Source organism: Callospermophilus lateralis, chromosome 5, assembly GCF_048772815.1.
Source record: "Callospermophilus lateralis isolate mCalLat2 chromosome 5, mCalLat2.hap1, whole genome shotgun sequence".
NCBI classification, from domain to species: Eukaryota; Metazoa; Chordata; class Mammalia; order Rodentia; family Sciuridae; genus Callospermophilus; species Callospermophilus lateralis.
In genome coordinates, this window is record NC_135309.1 from 110,506,385 (window position 1) to 110,519,538 (window position 13,154).

At 38.4% G+C, this 13,154-nt stretch overlaps 1 protein-coding gene across 2 annotated transcripts in view; it reads left to right on the forward strand.

Moving 5' to 3' along the window:
• The first annotated feature begins 1,294 nt into the window (after positions 1-1,294).
• Positions 1,295-13,154, forward strand: part of Sv2c (synaptic vesicle glycoprotein 2C) — a 159,457-nt gene continuing 147,597 nt past the window's right edge. For both annotated transcript variants that reach the window (XM_076856088.1, XM_076856089.1), the window contains exon 1: positions 1,295-1,874. In XM_076856088.1, the coding sequence (XP_076712203.1) occupies positions 1,295-1,874 (580 nt within the window). The remainder of the gene's footprint in view (positions 1,875-13,154) is intronic.

Consider the following 13,154-nt stretch of genomic DNA (forward strand, 5'->3'; position numbering starts at 1 on the left):
TTACCAAGTGTTTTACACTATATACAAAAAGAAAACGTAGAATTGACCATTATATGAATCAGTGTTTGGAAAGTTGCCACAGCTTAAGGTTCAGGAAATGAGTGATGGGAGAGAAGGATTATTTTCACCTTTATGAACAAAGATAGACATTGACTCATTTGAAGAGACAGCTCAATGGACAAGTGAAATAGAATTTATCATGAGGTCAGCATGAATTTAATGATCCAAGACTTAGGGGGCTATCAGTGAGACAGAAAACCAAAGGATGGTCATGGAAGGTTACAGACTCGTATCCAAGAGAGCAGCTAACTGGGGTGTCAATATGACAAGGTAGGAGGGAGAGTGTTTGTGAGGGGTGTGTGTGTGTGTGTGTGTCCAGATGTGAAGAAAATAGAGATGAAGATTGGGAGACTTTCAGGGTGGGGTTGAAAGGGCAGACCCCCAAGGGATGAGACATATGTTCTCATTCATTGACTGCTGAGTCCAACTGTAGTCATTTGATTAACTCTTCCAGTTTCCTAAATATAGAACAAGTGTAACTATAAGACAGCTATACTATGTCAGGTGGAAATATTTATTGTTAGTTTTGCATTTTGTGTGAGTCTCTGTTATGGTTTGATGGTAGTAAACATAATGAAAGTAGGAGGAAATGCAATTTGATAATTACCATTATGGTCTGGTAGCTTTGGCTAAGGTGTTGCTTGTTTTTTGTTTGTTTTTCTTTTTTTCAATGTGAAGAAAGAAGGTCCAGCATGGTTTTTTGAGTACTCTGGTTTTGCCTTTGCAGTCTGCATAGGTGTCTGTGTGTCTGTGAGCAGTATTATTTTTCTCAATGTGGGTATATCTTTATATCATTTTGGAGATGTGTTGGGTACCCCTTTAATGGCGTAGGATACTTAGTTTATTTTGCAGGGGAATACTTTTGTTACATTTCCCTGGAGCAAAATTCTTTAAAACAAAACAACAACAATAATAATAACAGTAAAAATCCTAGTTAAAAATCCCCTAGTTCCATGTACTAAACCCACTTGCACAGAGAACCAGGATTCACAGGTAGGCACTGAGATCAAACCAGGTAAAGCTCATCTGCGTCTTGGACTGTGGGCCAGTGAAAATAGACCAGTAAATAGATGGTTAAAAAAAAAAAAAAAAGACCAGAAGGGACTAATGCATATCTCCTCTGGTTCTTCTTTTGCAGTTCTGTTTTGAATCCAAAGTGGATGATGCTGGCAGGGCTGAGCCACTGAACAGTCTGAAAAAGTCCCATTTTCTCATTGGCCATCAGTGAGATAAGATGGAAGACTCTTACAAGGATAGGACTTCACTGATGAAGGGTGCCAAGGACATTGCCAAAGAGGTGAAGAAGCAAACAGTAAAGAAGGTGAACCAAGCAGTGGACCGGGCCCAGGACGAATACACCCAGAGGTCCTACAGTCGGTTCCAAGATGAAGATGAGGATGATGACTATTACCCACCTGGAGAAACCTACGATGGGGAGGCCAATGATGACGAAGGCTCCAGTGAAGCTACTGAGGGTCATGACGAGGAAGATGAGATCTATGAAGGGGAGTACCAGGGCATCCCCAGTATGAACCAAGGGAAAGACAGCATAGTGTCGGTGGGGCAGCCCAAAGGGGATGAGTACAAGGACCGCCGGGAGCTGGAGTCCGAGAGGAGAGCTGATGAAGAAGAGCTGGCCCAGCAGTATGAGCTGATAATCCAGGAGTGTGGTCATGGGCGCTTCCAGTGGGCCCTGTTCTTCGTCTTGGGCATGGCTCTCATGGCGGATGGTGTGGAGGTGTTTGTCGTGGGCTTCGTGTTACCCAGTGCTGAGACAGACTTATGCATACCCAATTCAGGATCTGGATGGCTGGGTGAGTATATTGTGCCACTGAGACGAGTTCTTTAAAAAACTGATTTATTTGTTGAGCACAGGTAATCACCATATAGAATAAATGCTTTCACCTAGAGAACTGCATTTTTTCCAACAAATTTCTATATTATGAAAAATCTTAAACATATAAAAGAACCAAAATAATTTTACAGTGAACACCTCTGTATATCCTCTACCTAGAGTTAACATTTATTATACTTCCTTTATCTCCTATCTGTTCTTCAATTCAACTCATTTGTATGCATTTCAAAGTAGGAGAGAGCAATGTATTTTAACTTATATTATTATAATAAGCCATACTGCTTAATGACAGGATACATTATGAGAAGTGTGTCAATATGGAGTTTGTGCAAATATCTAGAGTGTACTTACACAAACAAAGATAGCTACAATGTCACTAGGTGATATAATCTCATGGAAACATGAGCCTGTCACTGACTTAAGTGCCATTTTTTGGCACCTTGGTATGTGATATGACTTCCAAAAATATGTCTTTCTTTATATGAAACTCATTTGGCATATTTATAAATAGAGAGGTTAATTTATAAAACTCTGACCAGTGTGATTTTAAGTTTTACATATAATACTGTGGTTTAAATATCTTTAGCACCCTGCTAATCTTTATTTTTCCTATAATCTATGTAAATGTTTACTTATTTTTTCAACTAGACTTATTCACAGAATTTTTTCTAGGTCACTTTAAAAAAAAAACTGTTTCAAGGTTTGTACCTTTGTGACTAAGCTAGCAAAACTTAATGTCCTCATATGATAATGTATTTCAAGCTATATTAATATTTAAATTCTGTATGTCAAAAATAATATGATCTCTCTATAAAATAGCTAAACAATAGTTTTGATTTTTGTATGACAGTTATCACACACCCAATGTTCTTACAAAGATGTAATTAACACTCTCTGAGTTTGTGCAAGAATAAAAAGACTGAGAAACATGCACACAGTGGGGTGTCCCAACGGTTTGAGTTCACTTCAAATACATAGTACATTAAGGCAGGAGAATTTTCAAATTCCTTTTGCAAATTTAGCCTCAGAGAACATGTTCATGTACATAGAAAATGTTTATGTTTCAGAGTCTGCAAATAAAAGTAAAAATACTTAGTACATACGTTTCCAAGGGAATCTAGACTACACGTTAAACAACAAAAAGTGTGGAAACCTACTAACTTTATTAAATAATGTTATAATCATTAATGCTGAGAAATTTTCTGAATGATTAAAATTAAATGCCATTTCCTTTCTTCCTAACAACACAAGATACAGAATCATGAAGGAGAGAAGGGTCTACATCATTTTATTCTTTTAATACTTATTTCTTTTCTAAGGTGCATCCATAGAATTAATTCATTTCTTTTTAACTAGCAGAAATGGATCCAAGAAAGCAGACTACAAAGGATCAGGGGTGGTAGTTCATAGCATGGTTTGCATATTTGTTGGTAGATGCATTGATGTGATCAAACATCAAATGGAGACCTCACCATGCTTCAGAGGAGAGACTTGGTCATTCATCAAATTGATCATTTTCAGCACATCTGTTGTGTACCCAGCACTGTATTTTTTTATGTTGGTTTATTTGTCTTTGGTGATCAAGTTTATCAGTGTGAACCTGGGCACTTAAATTTTTCAAGATTTTCCTGAAGGAATATATCTGCAGAATGTTGCAAGAAGATAAATTCTTAGAAATATATTCACATAGAGATTTAATAATTGCTGGCTTAAATTTAGAATACAAATCTTTCCATGTTATCGTTGCTAGTTTATGTTGGAAACATTACAGAAAAGGCTAGGTCCAGCTTACCCTCATGCCCTTGTCTTCTAAGTACTGAATGAGAACACAGAATTACATAGAGTCCTCCTATCAGCCTATTCACCAAGCCCAGTACCCCCTAACGATGTGACAATCCGCAGGTGGCATTTAGAAGTGTAGATAATGCTGCAGAACAATAAGAGCTTAGATTTTTCATGTGTTCATAAATGCTGCCCGATTTACTGAATTAAAAATGTGTCCCCAGGAGTGTATAGTTTCACTCAAAGTTGTAAGTCCCCAATAGAAGCATTTTAATGGTTTCATAACTGTGCCTTCCAGACTTGCATTTCAATTATTTTGCCATTGTAATTTCACTCATAATTGCATTCTAACGGAGTCTCTTTAGACAAGCATTTAAATTGTTTTGCCATTTTCATTTTATCGGATAATAGCTTTGTAATATAATTACCACACTAAGTCAGAGCAGTGGGATCAAAAATGCAAAAAAGAAAGATGCATGACCCATGTTTGGTGGCATTTTGTGAGCATGGATTTGCAAAATAATTTTTTATTTGTTAATAAGTATTGTGTCATTTTTCTCAAGGACGACCAGGAATAAAAATATGGCCCAGTTTATGTTTTAATTACTTGGGAGATTGATCCTCTCTTTGTGTTTGCTGTAAGATTGACTTAATGGAGCGAAGGGCATACCATGTTTACATGTGCCAGTGTGTGTGGTCTTTGTGTATATTTATAATACCTAATTTGGCTAGAAGAAGGTAGAGTAAATATTTAATTACCTAATGAGCTGCTCTTTTGGGAAATAAATGCCTTCCCTTTTTAAATAATCCATTCTCCATTGCCAAAGTCTATTTATTAAGTCCTTATGATATATAAAGTGCAGTATTATCAAAGGGAATAACAGGACAAAAAGTCTTTTTAAAAAGACAAGGTTTCCCTATCCAAGAAATTTTTATAGTCCAATGGGGAAAGATCACAAGTCTGCACATTGCCAGAATAAGGAAGCAAGTATCAGTAGCCAAAAGAGAGGTAAATATAAATAAAGAGACTTCAAGCAGGGGTAATTCATTAAGGATTAGGGCTCTGACTGAGGCAATGGAGAGGAGGATTGGATTTGGGAGCTGTTCTAGAGTCAGCAAGGACTTGTTCATTGAATGGTTTTGAAGGTGATGGAGGGAATTAGTTAATGAAAGAAAGGCAATTCATCAAATTAGGTAATTCAGAGTAGAGCTGTAAGCAGGAGAAAGGAAGATGAGAAGTGAAGTTTTAAACATTCTCACTTTGAGGTCCTTGAGGAGGATTGAAGAGGAGTGTCAATGGGTTGCTTCGGATTTAGGCAGAAGTGCCTGAAGGTTATTATTTAAAGATAAGAATGCCAATGACCTTAACCAAAAAAAGGCTGGTTTCCTGCTGCATGCCATGTATGGGGCTGTAATAGAGGATACATCATGAAGGAGGCTGAGAAAAAGCCAAAGATAGAGGAGCAACCAGGAGTAGGGAGATCTTAAAGTTGCTGGAAGAAGGAAGGGAGACATAAATCTCAAGTGCTGCAGAGTTTTGCAACAAAGACTGAAACCAATCTCCTAAATCTGGCAATTAATTTATGGGCTGCTACAGATGGCTCTTCAGATGGACACAATGAGTAAGGCTGGAACTTTTTAAAGCCTGTGTATTGGGTGATGGGGCAATGGGTCCTCAGGATTCCTAGACCTTGGTCACAGTAGGGGGTTCTTACAGATGTCAGACTCTCTTCCCTTCCTTGGCTGGGGCTGACAGTGGATGCTGGTAGTGAGTCCCTTTGTGGGGCCACGACTGACTTGATGCCTATTCAAGGGTTTTTGAGATGGTAGATTGGGTCCGAAGCAGGAAGAAAATGTGACCATTTCAAGCTTCAGCCCACAAGAGCAGAACAAGCAAAATATTGACCACTCTTCCCTTCCACTTTTCCATCAGAGGGGCTGGTTACCTCTTGGCTTATTTCCTCCTAAGACCCACCTAGTGAAGCAGAGAACACAATCACTGTTGGTTCAACTTCTTTCTTGCTGAGGGTTCCAATGAGTAATATTTAGGAACCAAAACATTATTATGGCCAGGTGTTGAGTAGTACAAAATAGATGGACAACATCTTGTACCCTGAAATACACTTGTTACCTATGCCTGAATTACACAATGATTAACATTCTGTACAGTTTCTTTTATCTTTTTGAAGGCAAACATCAGCTGTAACTCCTCATTCCCATAATGAATTTTCAGGACCGGAATTTTAGTAGTATAGGTTGGACAATGGCAGGTTGCGATAGGATGACACGTGAATGGTGTTCAGAAAACTGGAGAGAGCAAGGGCAGATCTGTGTGTGGTACATCATAGGATCTCAACAAGTATTTGTTGAATACATGAATGACAGTCTCTGAGATATTTAACACTTTGAGACCTCATTGGTAGGAACATATCTGAACATATCTAACGTAGAAATATATTGTTTTGAATTTGAACTCATCAGTAGCAGAGGCAACAAGAAAAGGCATTCATATGTTGGCAGTTTCCTTCCAAATTCTGCTCAGGGTTGGAGAGCCCTATTCTAATGATTTGTCCTACCTGATTTCATGGCTGTGTCTATCTCTATGGCAGGGAAAGATACAAAAGGTATTCTTGGCCTATAGTCTCCAAAGACTGTGGCTAAGACCTCTCATGCCAACTCTATGCTCCAAGGCAACTTGAGGATTTCAATTCTTTTTCTAGAATTTATCCATCAGAAATGTGTAAATGTGTTTGCCAAAGGTGCCAGTCTTCTTATCCATTCTGATTTTCATTATAATGGGCCAAATTAGCATTCTGGCTGTTGGTGAGTTTTTATTTTGTGTTGGAGGTCAAACCCACAGGCTTGTGCATCATAGGGTGTTCCAGTCCCTGCCTCCCTTTCCCTGTTAATCTTGATGAGGTTGCCATTGGAAGCTCACATCCTGGGTTGCAATTTGCCACATCACTTGGGTTTCCTGGCAAGTATGTTTGCCATAGGATATACTGGAAAATATCCTATGAGCAGTGCATACTAATTTTCCTTTCAAATGTCAACAACATTAACTAGAATTAACTAGCAATGGTTGGTATATTAGGCAAAAATGAAGTTAGACCAAAAATATCATAGCATTTGTTTATGCACATATAAATGGAATTTCATTTGACTTTTTTTTCATTTCCAGAAGCTCTTGAAAGTTTTTAAAAATATTTCCAAATGATTCTAAAATACATATAGATTCTTACAAACTTAGGATATATTTTTGGATAGAAACAGAACTGTGGTTTTCATTCTATTTAATTCTTTACTGTCAATTGATCATGTCAGGCTTATTTGGTGTTCTTCTATCTTCCACTCACATCTAGAATATTTATTCAACAAAAATATAGTGAGCATCTACTGTGTGACAAGCCATCTATACTCTAGACATGTAATAGTAAATAAAGCAGAAAATAGCTCTAGTAAACTCTATGCATATCTTTCAACCTCTCTTTCTATGGTTTTTACTTGGATTTTGGAATTCCTTGGAACATGAAAATTCCTTCTCACCCCTTTCTCCCCCTCTCTTCCATGTCCTTCTTCTTTGTTTAGCACTTAAAGTAGGATAGTTTTGTTAGGGGTGGGGATGGATAGATATGCCCTGAACCATCACACTTTAACATCTTTTTCTCCACTCTTCCATATGCATTCTTCATCTTTTAGGTATTAAAGAAAAAATATTCTGTTGGGATTTCTAGCTGCTTTATCTAGAGATAGCTGTGTCTGATTTTTAAAAAATGATCAGCTTCATATGTCTGAAATTCTCCCAGTTTCAGCTCCATTGACTGTTGTTTGCCACTGACTACTAGCAGAACACAGTGACTGGTGTCGTGTGCACCAAGCCAGTGTTTATAACCCCTGCCTGGTGTTGCAGGGTAAACTCATGTCCAAGCTGATAACAAACAGTGATACAGGTTTTTTTCTCTTTTAACTTTTTTTCCAAAATTTTGATCATTTGGCATATGGTCATGCTCTAAATTTTAAGACCTGTAACTTTGTACCCTAAAAGTGTTCATTGCAGTTTTTAGGATCACAGCAAGAATCTCCCCTACCTGATATCTGTTCTCAGAGTCCATTTTGGTATCTTTCATTGATCTTTGATCTGTGTTGTAAATGTGCCCTCTGGCTGTGTTCAGCCTCTCGGCTGTCACATCAATCCTAATTGGAATTAAAAAGTTATTGGCTCATAGAGTACATCCTGTCCACCAACACTAGCAAAATCTTATTTGGATCCATTATTGCCAAATTGGAAAAAAGATTCAATAATTCATTGCCATTATAGACCTGCATCTTATATCCTCTAGTCTTTTGCATTCTCCTAAGAGAAGTTTCTAACATCAGAGTGGAGCTGGACCAAGTTCAGAAAGATTCCTTCATCCTGAGTCTGATGCATTTTTACAGGAAGGAAATGAGCAGAAACTTCATGGCACATTCCTGAACTTTGCCAATAAGTTGTGTTCTGGGACTGCTAACCTGGGAGTCACTGAGGGTTTCCCACAAAACAGCTGTGAACCTGGAGGCTGATTTCTTCATTCTTGCATTCTGAATCCCTGTATGAGGATTCTGGTTTCACTGGGAAACTGGCATTATATAACCTGATTCAGTCTGGGACTCTCTCTGAAGTCACTTTAGAATTTGCTGATGTGCTGTCAGTTTGGAGAATTTGTTTATGTAGAGTTGGGTTTAAATAAAGCAGTCTGAATTGTTAATCACCTATTAACTGGATCGTGCCAAATACAAATAACAGACTTGCAAGTTTGATTTTCAGATTATGAAGACACAGTTGCACCTTTTCAATCTAATATCACTGTATTTTCAGAAAAGGGAAAAAGCCTTTCATGACCCAAGCTTCCTACAGAACACTTCAGAGAGTAGGAAACGGTTCCATTATACTCATCTTAAGAAGTTAGTCTGATATATCACTGATGTGAGTATTCCCAAACCAAATATGTGCAAACTGACATTCTTTAAGAACTTAGAAATCAATTTTTTTGGCCTTTAAGATAGATAAAAAGTAAGAGGTCCCTGGATGCAATTCTTAACCTTTGATATCAAAACGGGGACCTCTAATTGAATAGAAAATGACAAGGAATTGAGTTCTCCTAATTTAAATTTTTTTAATATATGGAATTTGCTTTCAAATAGAATTTAATGATCGTTACAATATTTTCACATTTATATTTTGAATCTAGTTAATATACTTGGCTGTAATTTTTATGCAGATATGGCTTAGTTGATCTTCACTTGATTAACATCTTAATATTATTTTACATAGATATTTTGGAAGGTCAGTACAGTCAGGTATGGATTTTTGTAAGTATATGATCACTTAACACATGATCATGCTTAGCCATCCTGTTGCTGAGCCTTTGAATGTGTCCAGTTGTTTGCTTATTGTATGACTCTCATGTGTTTTTAGTCAGTTGGTTTTTTTTTTTTTTTTTTTTTTTTTTTTTTGCTGCTGTGACTAAAAGACTCAACAGGAACAATTTTAGGGGAGGAAAAGTTTATTTAAGGGCTCACAGTTTCAGAGGTTTCAGTTCACAGAAAGCTGGCTCCATTTCTCAGGGCTTGAGGTGAGGCTGAACATCATGGTGGAAGAGTGTGGCAGAAAAAAAAAGTGGCTCACATGATAATCAAAAGCAGAGAGAGACTCCACTTGTCAGATACAAAATATATACCGCAAAGGCACACCTTCAATGGCTCATCTCCTCCAGCTACACCCCACCTGCCTTTAGTTACCACTCAGGTAATCCCCATCAGGGGATTAATTCACTGATTGGGTTAAGGCTCTCATAACCTAATCATTTCTCCTCTAAATCTTCTTGAATTGTCTCACACATGAGCTTTGGGGGGACACCTCACATCCATGCTTCAATTAATATTATTAAAATAACCCTTTTGTAGAGCACAATTTTTCATATCTCTGGTTGTACACAAAGTAGAGTCACATCCTTCATGTCTTCACACATGTACTTAGGGTAGTGATGACCATCACATTCCACTGTCTTTCCTAGCCCTATGTCCTCTCCCTTCCCCTCCCTCCCCTTTCCCCCTTTGCCCTATCTAGAGTTCATTTATATAATGCATTCTGTTGTCATATATATCAAATTAAAATTTAAAAAAATTAAATAAAGTTAAATTAAATTTAAAAAGAAAAAAGTGAATAGTTTAGCTCTTCTTAAAGAGAAAGCCAGATTATTCAATAATTGTTTGAGAAAATAGATAAATAAATAAATAAATAAATGTATTTAAAAATATATATATATTTGGGAATTTTATTTGGCGTGTTTTTTTTCCATAGTGTAATTGAAATAGTTATCAATAAGCATAAAGCATTTTAATCTTTTTCAAAATCATGAATAAAAGTAATGTGGATAGGAACAAAAGAACATGAAGAATATTAGATAATGTTGAAGCCAGGCATAGTAGCATGCACCTGTAACCCCAGCAGCTCAGGAGGCTGAGGCAGGAGGATAGCAAGTTTAAAGTCAGCTTCAGCAACTTAGTGGGGCTCTAAGCAACTTAGAGAGACCCTGTCTCACACAGAAGGGGGTATGGTTCAGTGGTAAGTGCTCCTGAGTTCAATCCTTGTACAGAAAAAAAAAAATTGAAAATTGTTAGAGTCTGTAAACAAGACTGGATTGCGCCTGGCATTTTGCCAGAGAGAGTGGTTTGTAAAGTAAGGCTAGCGAGCCATTAAGTGTGGAGATTCCTTATTGGTTGACTGCTGTATCTATTTTATGTTAATTAAGATAAGCTGTGTGGAATGTATATATACCACTCCTGTCCTACAATAAATGGCTCCTACTCCTGCTGTATCAATCTACACAAGTTCCTCCTCACCCCCCGGTTATTTTGCTGCAGCTGGACTGCGGCAGAAAATGACAAACAACAGAGGCCCAGGGAATGGGCAAAGCTGAGTAAAATGTCCTTTGCATATTCCCCCAATGAGGTGCTTTTTCAACATTTTTTAAAGGAAGTGGGTTGCAGTAATTTTGAGAATAATGTGTTAGTGCATGCAGGAGCAGAAATTCATGGTGAGATGATGAGGTACACACAGAAGTGAAGCAGGTCTTGTTTTATGTCCTTGTGTGATTTCTAAACAGTGACATCATCCCAAACCCCTTCCCCCAAACTGAGCTCATTCCCCTGTGTCCAACTCTAGGTCAATGCTTCTCAACAGGCATGCCAGTAAAAGGGACAATGTGTGACACTGTCTTACACATTGTGGAATGGTTAGCATCTGTGGCCTTTGCCCACCAAATGGGAACAGTGCCTCCCAGGCATAGTTTAAAACATGTGCCTGGCTGCTTCCAGGAAAAGGCCCATCAAACACAGACTTCCAAATGCTTCTCCCCATGGGGCAATAGGCCCAGGGCTTGATGTCTTGTGGTGGGATTTCCACAGCCCAGTAGATACTAGAGTTTAGGGTAGAAGAAACAGGAGTGATGTCTCTTGTGCTGGCTTCCTGCCCTCCAGAAATACCTAGCTGTTCTGCATCTTCTAGGAATTCAATTTTAAAAATCAAGATCTTCTGCTTGTCTTGACAACTGTCTTGAATCTTTCTCCAGGGCATGTGGATTGGGAGACCAGACAGGTCAATCACTGAGCTGCTCTTAGAGCCACACACGTTAGAGAAGAAGGCAATTAATTTAATGTTCTCATAAAAACCCTTGGTTTGAGAAAGAGAAAAGTGGAAGGCAAATAAAGGGGCACATGTCAGTGAAGTGGGAGTAAGAATCTGCCTGTTGTCATTCCCAGGCTGAGCTTTCTTTTCAAAAGAGCACATAGTCTTGGATATTGATGAGACTTTTACAATGTGAATGTACTTAAATCACTGAACTTTACACTTTATTAAAAAAATTTTTAATTGGTTTTTAAAAATAAATGACAGCAGAATGCATTACAATTCTTATTACACATATACAGCACAATTTTTCATATCTCTGGTTGTATAGTGGTTAAGATGATAAATTTATATTATACACATTTTACCACAATAAAGAATGCAATCTTCCTGTGCGCATTAGGAATGATGAAATGTTTCTAAATATTGGATTATTGCTTATTTCTGCCACTGGATTTATTTTTTCCATCATCAAGATAGAGCCTGGAAACAGTTACACTCATAGCTGAGAAACTCTAATGAATACACTTTCCATAGCCAACTTATCTTGTGAGGTTGCCATGTATAGTTAGTTGTGGTTGTTGAGGGGCTGAACTCATCAAGCTGCTTATCCTGGTGTGGGGCTGTTTCTGCCCACCAGGAGGAAGGGGTGAGTTCCAATTCTTCTACCTGAGGGAGGTCCTTTTTGTAAATCATCCACCCTAATGAGCACCTTTCCACAGTCTGTGCCAAGAGTTCGTTACTTGCTGACCAGCTGTAGACAGTGGGGAGTCTGGTGACAAAAAAGAGAATAATAAGCCATCATCACACCCTTCCAAGAATATATGGTAGGTGCCGACTATTCAGAAGAGAAGAAAAGATTAAAAGCAAAACATAGGTAAAGTGCAAATATAAGTTAGTAAACATTGATATAAGCAATTACAGTGGCAGGTGTTAAATCAGGTTAGTATGAGGTTTATTTTAGGAAATCCTGTGGCTAATTGGATTAAATATTTTTGAAATGTTAAGAAATAAGAGAATTTTGCATTTGTAAATCCATTGCATTTTGATGACTCACAGTAATAGAATTGGAGAAAATGAACCTAAAAGGGATTCTGGTCCTATGAAAAACTCCTCAGTCAGAGGGACTTCAGTTCCATTCCCACTAAGGGAGCATTCGTCTCTTGGTGGGCCAGAAACTGTTGGATTTTATTTTGGAAGAAAGAAATTAAAAAACAATTTTTACAACTTCCATGATCATATATTTCACAGTCCTATTTGTCTCCCTGGGGTACATAGTGAAAAATCTCTTAGATCTTAAGGCAGCCTGGAACCCCCATCATCAGTCTGGAGCTTGTGTTTGGCTCAGCAGGATGGGTGTGCCCTTGGCTTCTGTAGAGCTGCCATGCTGCCCTTTGAGTACTGACTGAGAGACTGGGAAGGCCTCCTCTTTGCTCCCTCTGAGAAAGGCTGGTGCTCCACAGAGCCCAGATGGAGCTCCGAGAAGACCTGAGGCTGGGAGCCGAGGATGTCATAAGGAGGGAGTTTCTCAAGTGCCTCCACTCGTGATTACTGCTAAGGTCCCCTTCCGGTGCTAACCTGTGTGTTTGTCCACATCTCAAAGTCAGGAAATGTAGTGAAATCCAAAATTAGAGGAGTGGCCATATTCAAAATGTGTCCCTTTCAGTCTCTAAAGTGGAGTTCTTGGGCCAAGATCAGGCTGGTATGACAAAAATGGTGCCTTTGGGTGGTGGGGAAGAGCCAAGCCTGGAAAAGACTCCCCACCCCCTTGCTTCTCTTGCATTCACCCAC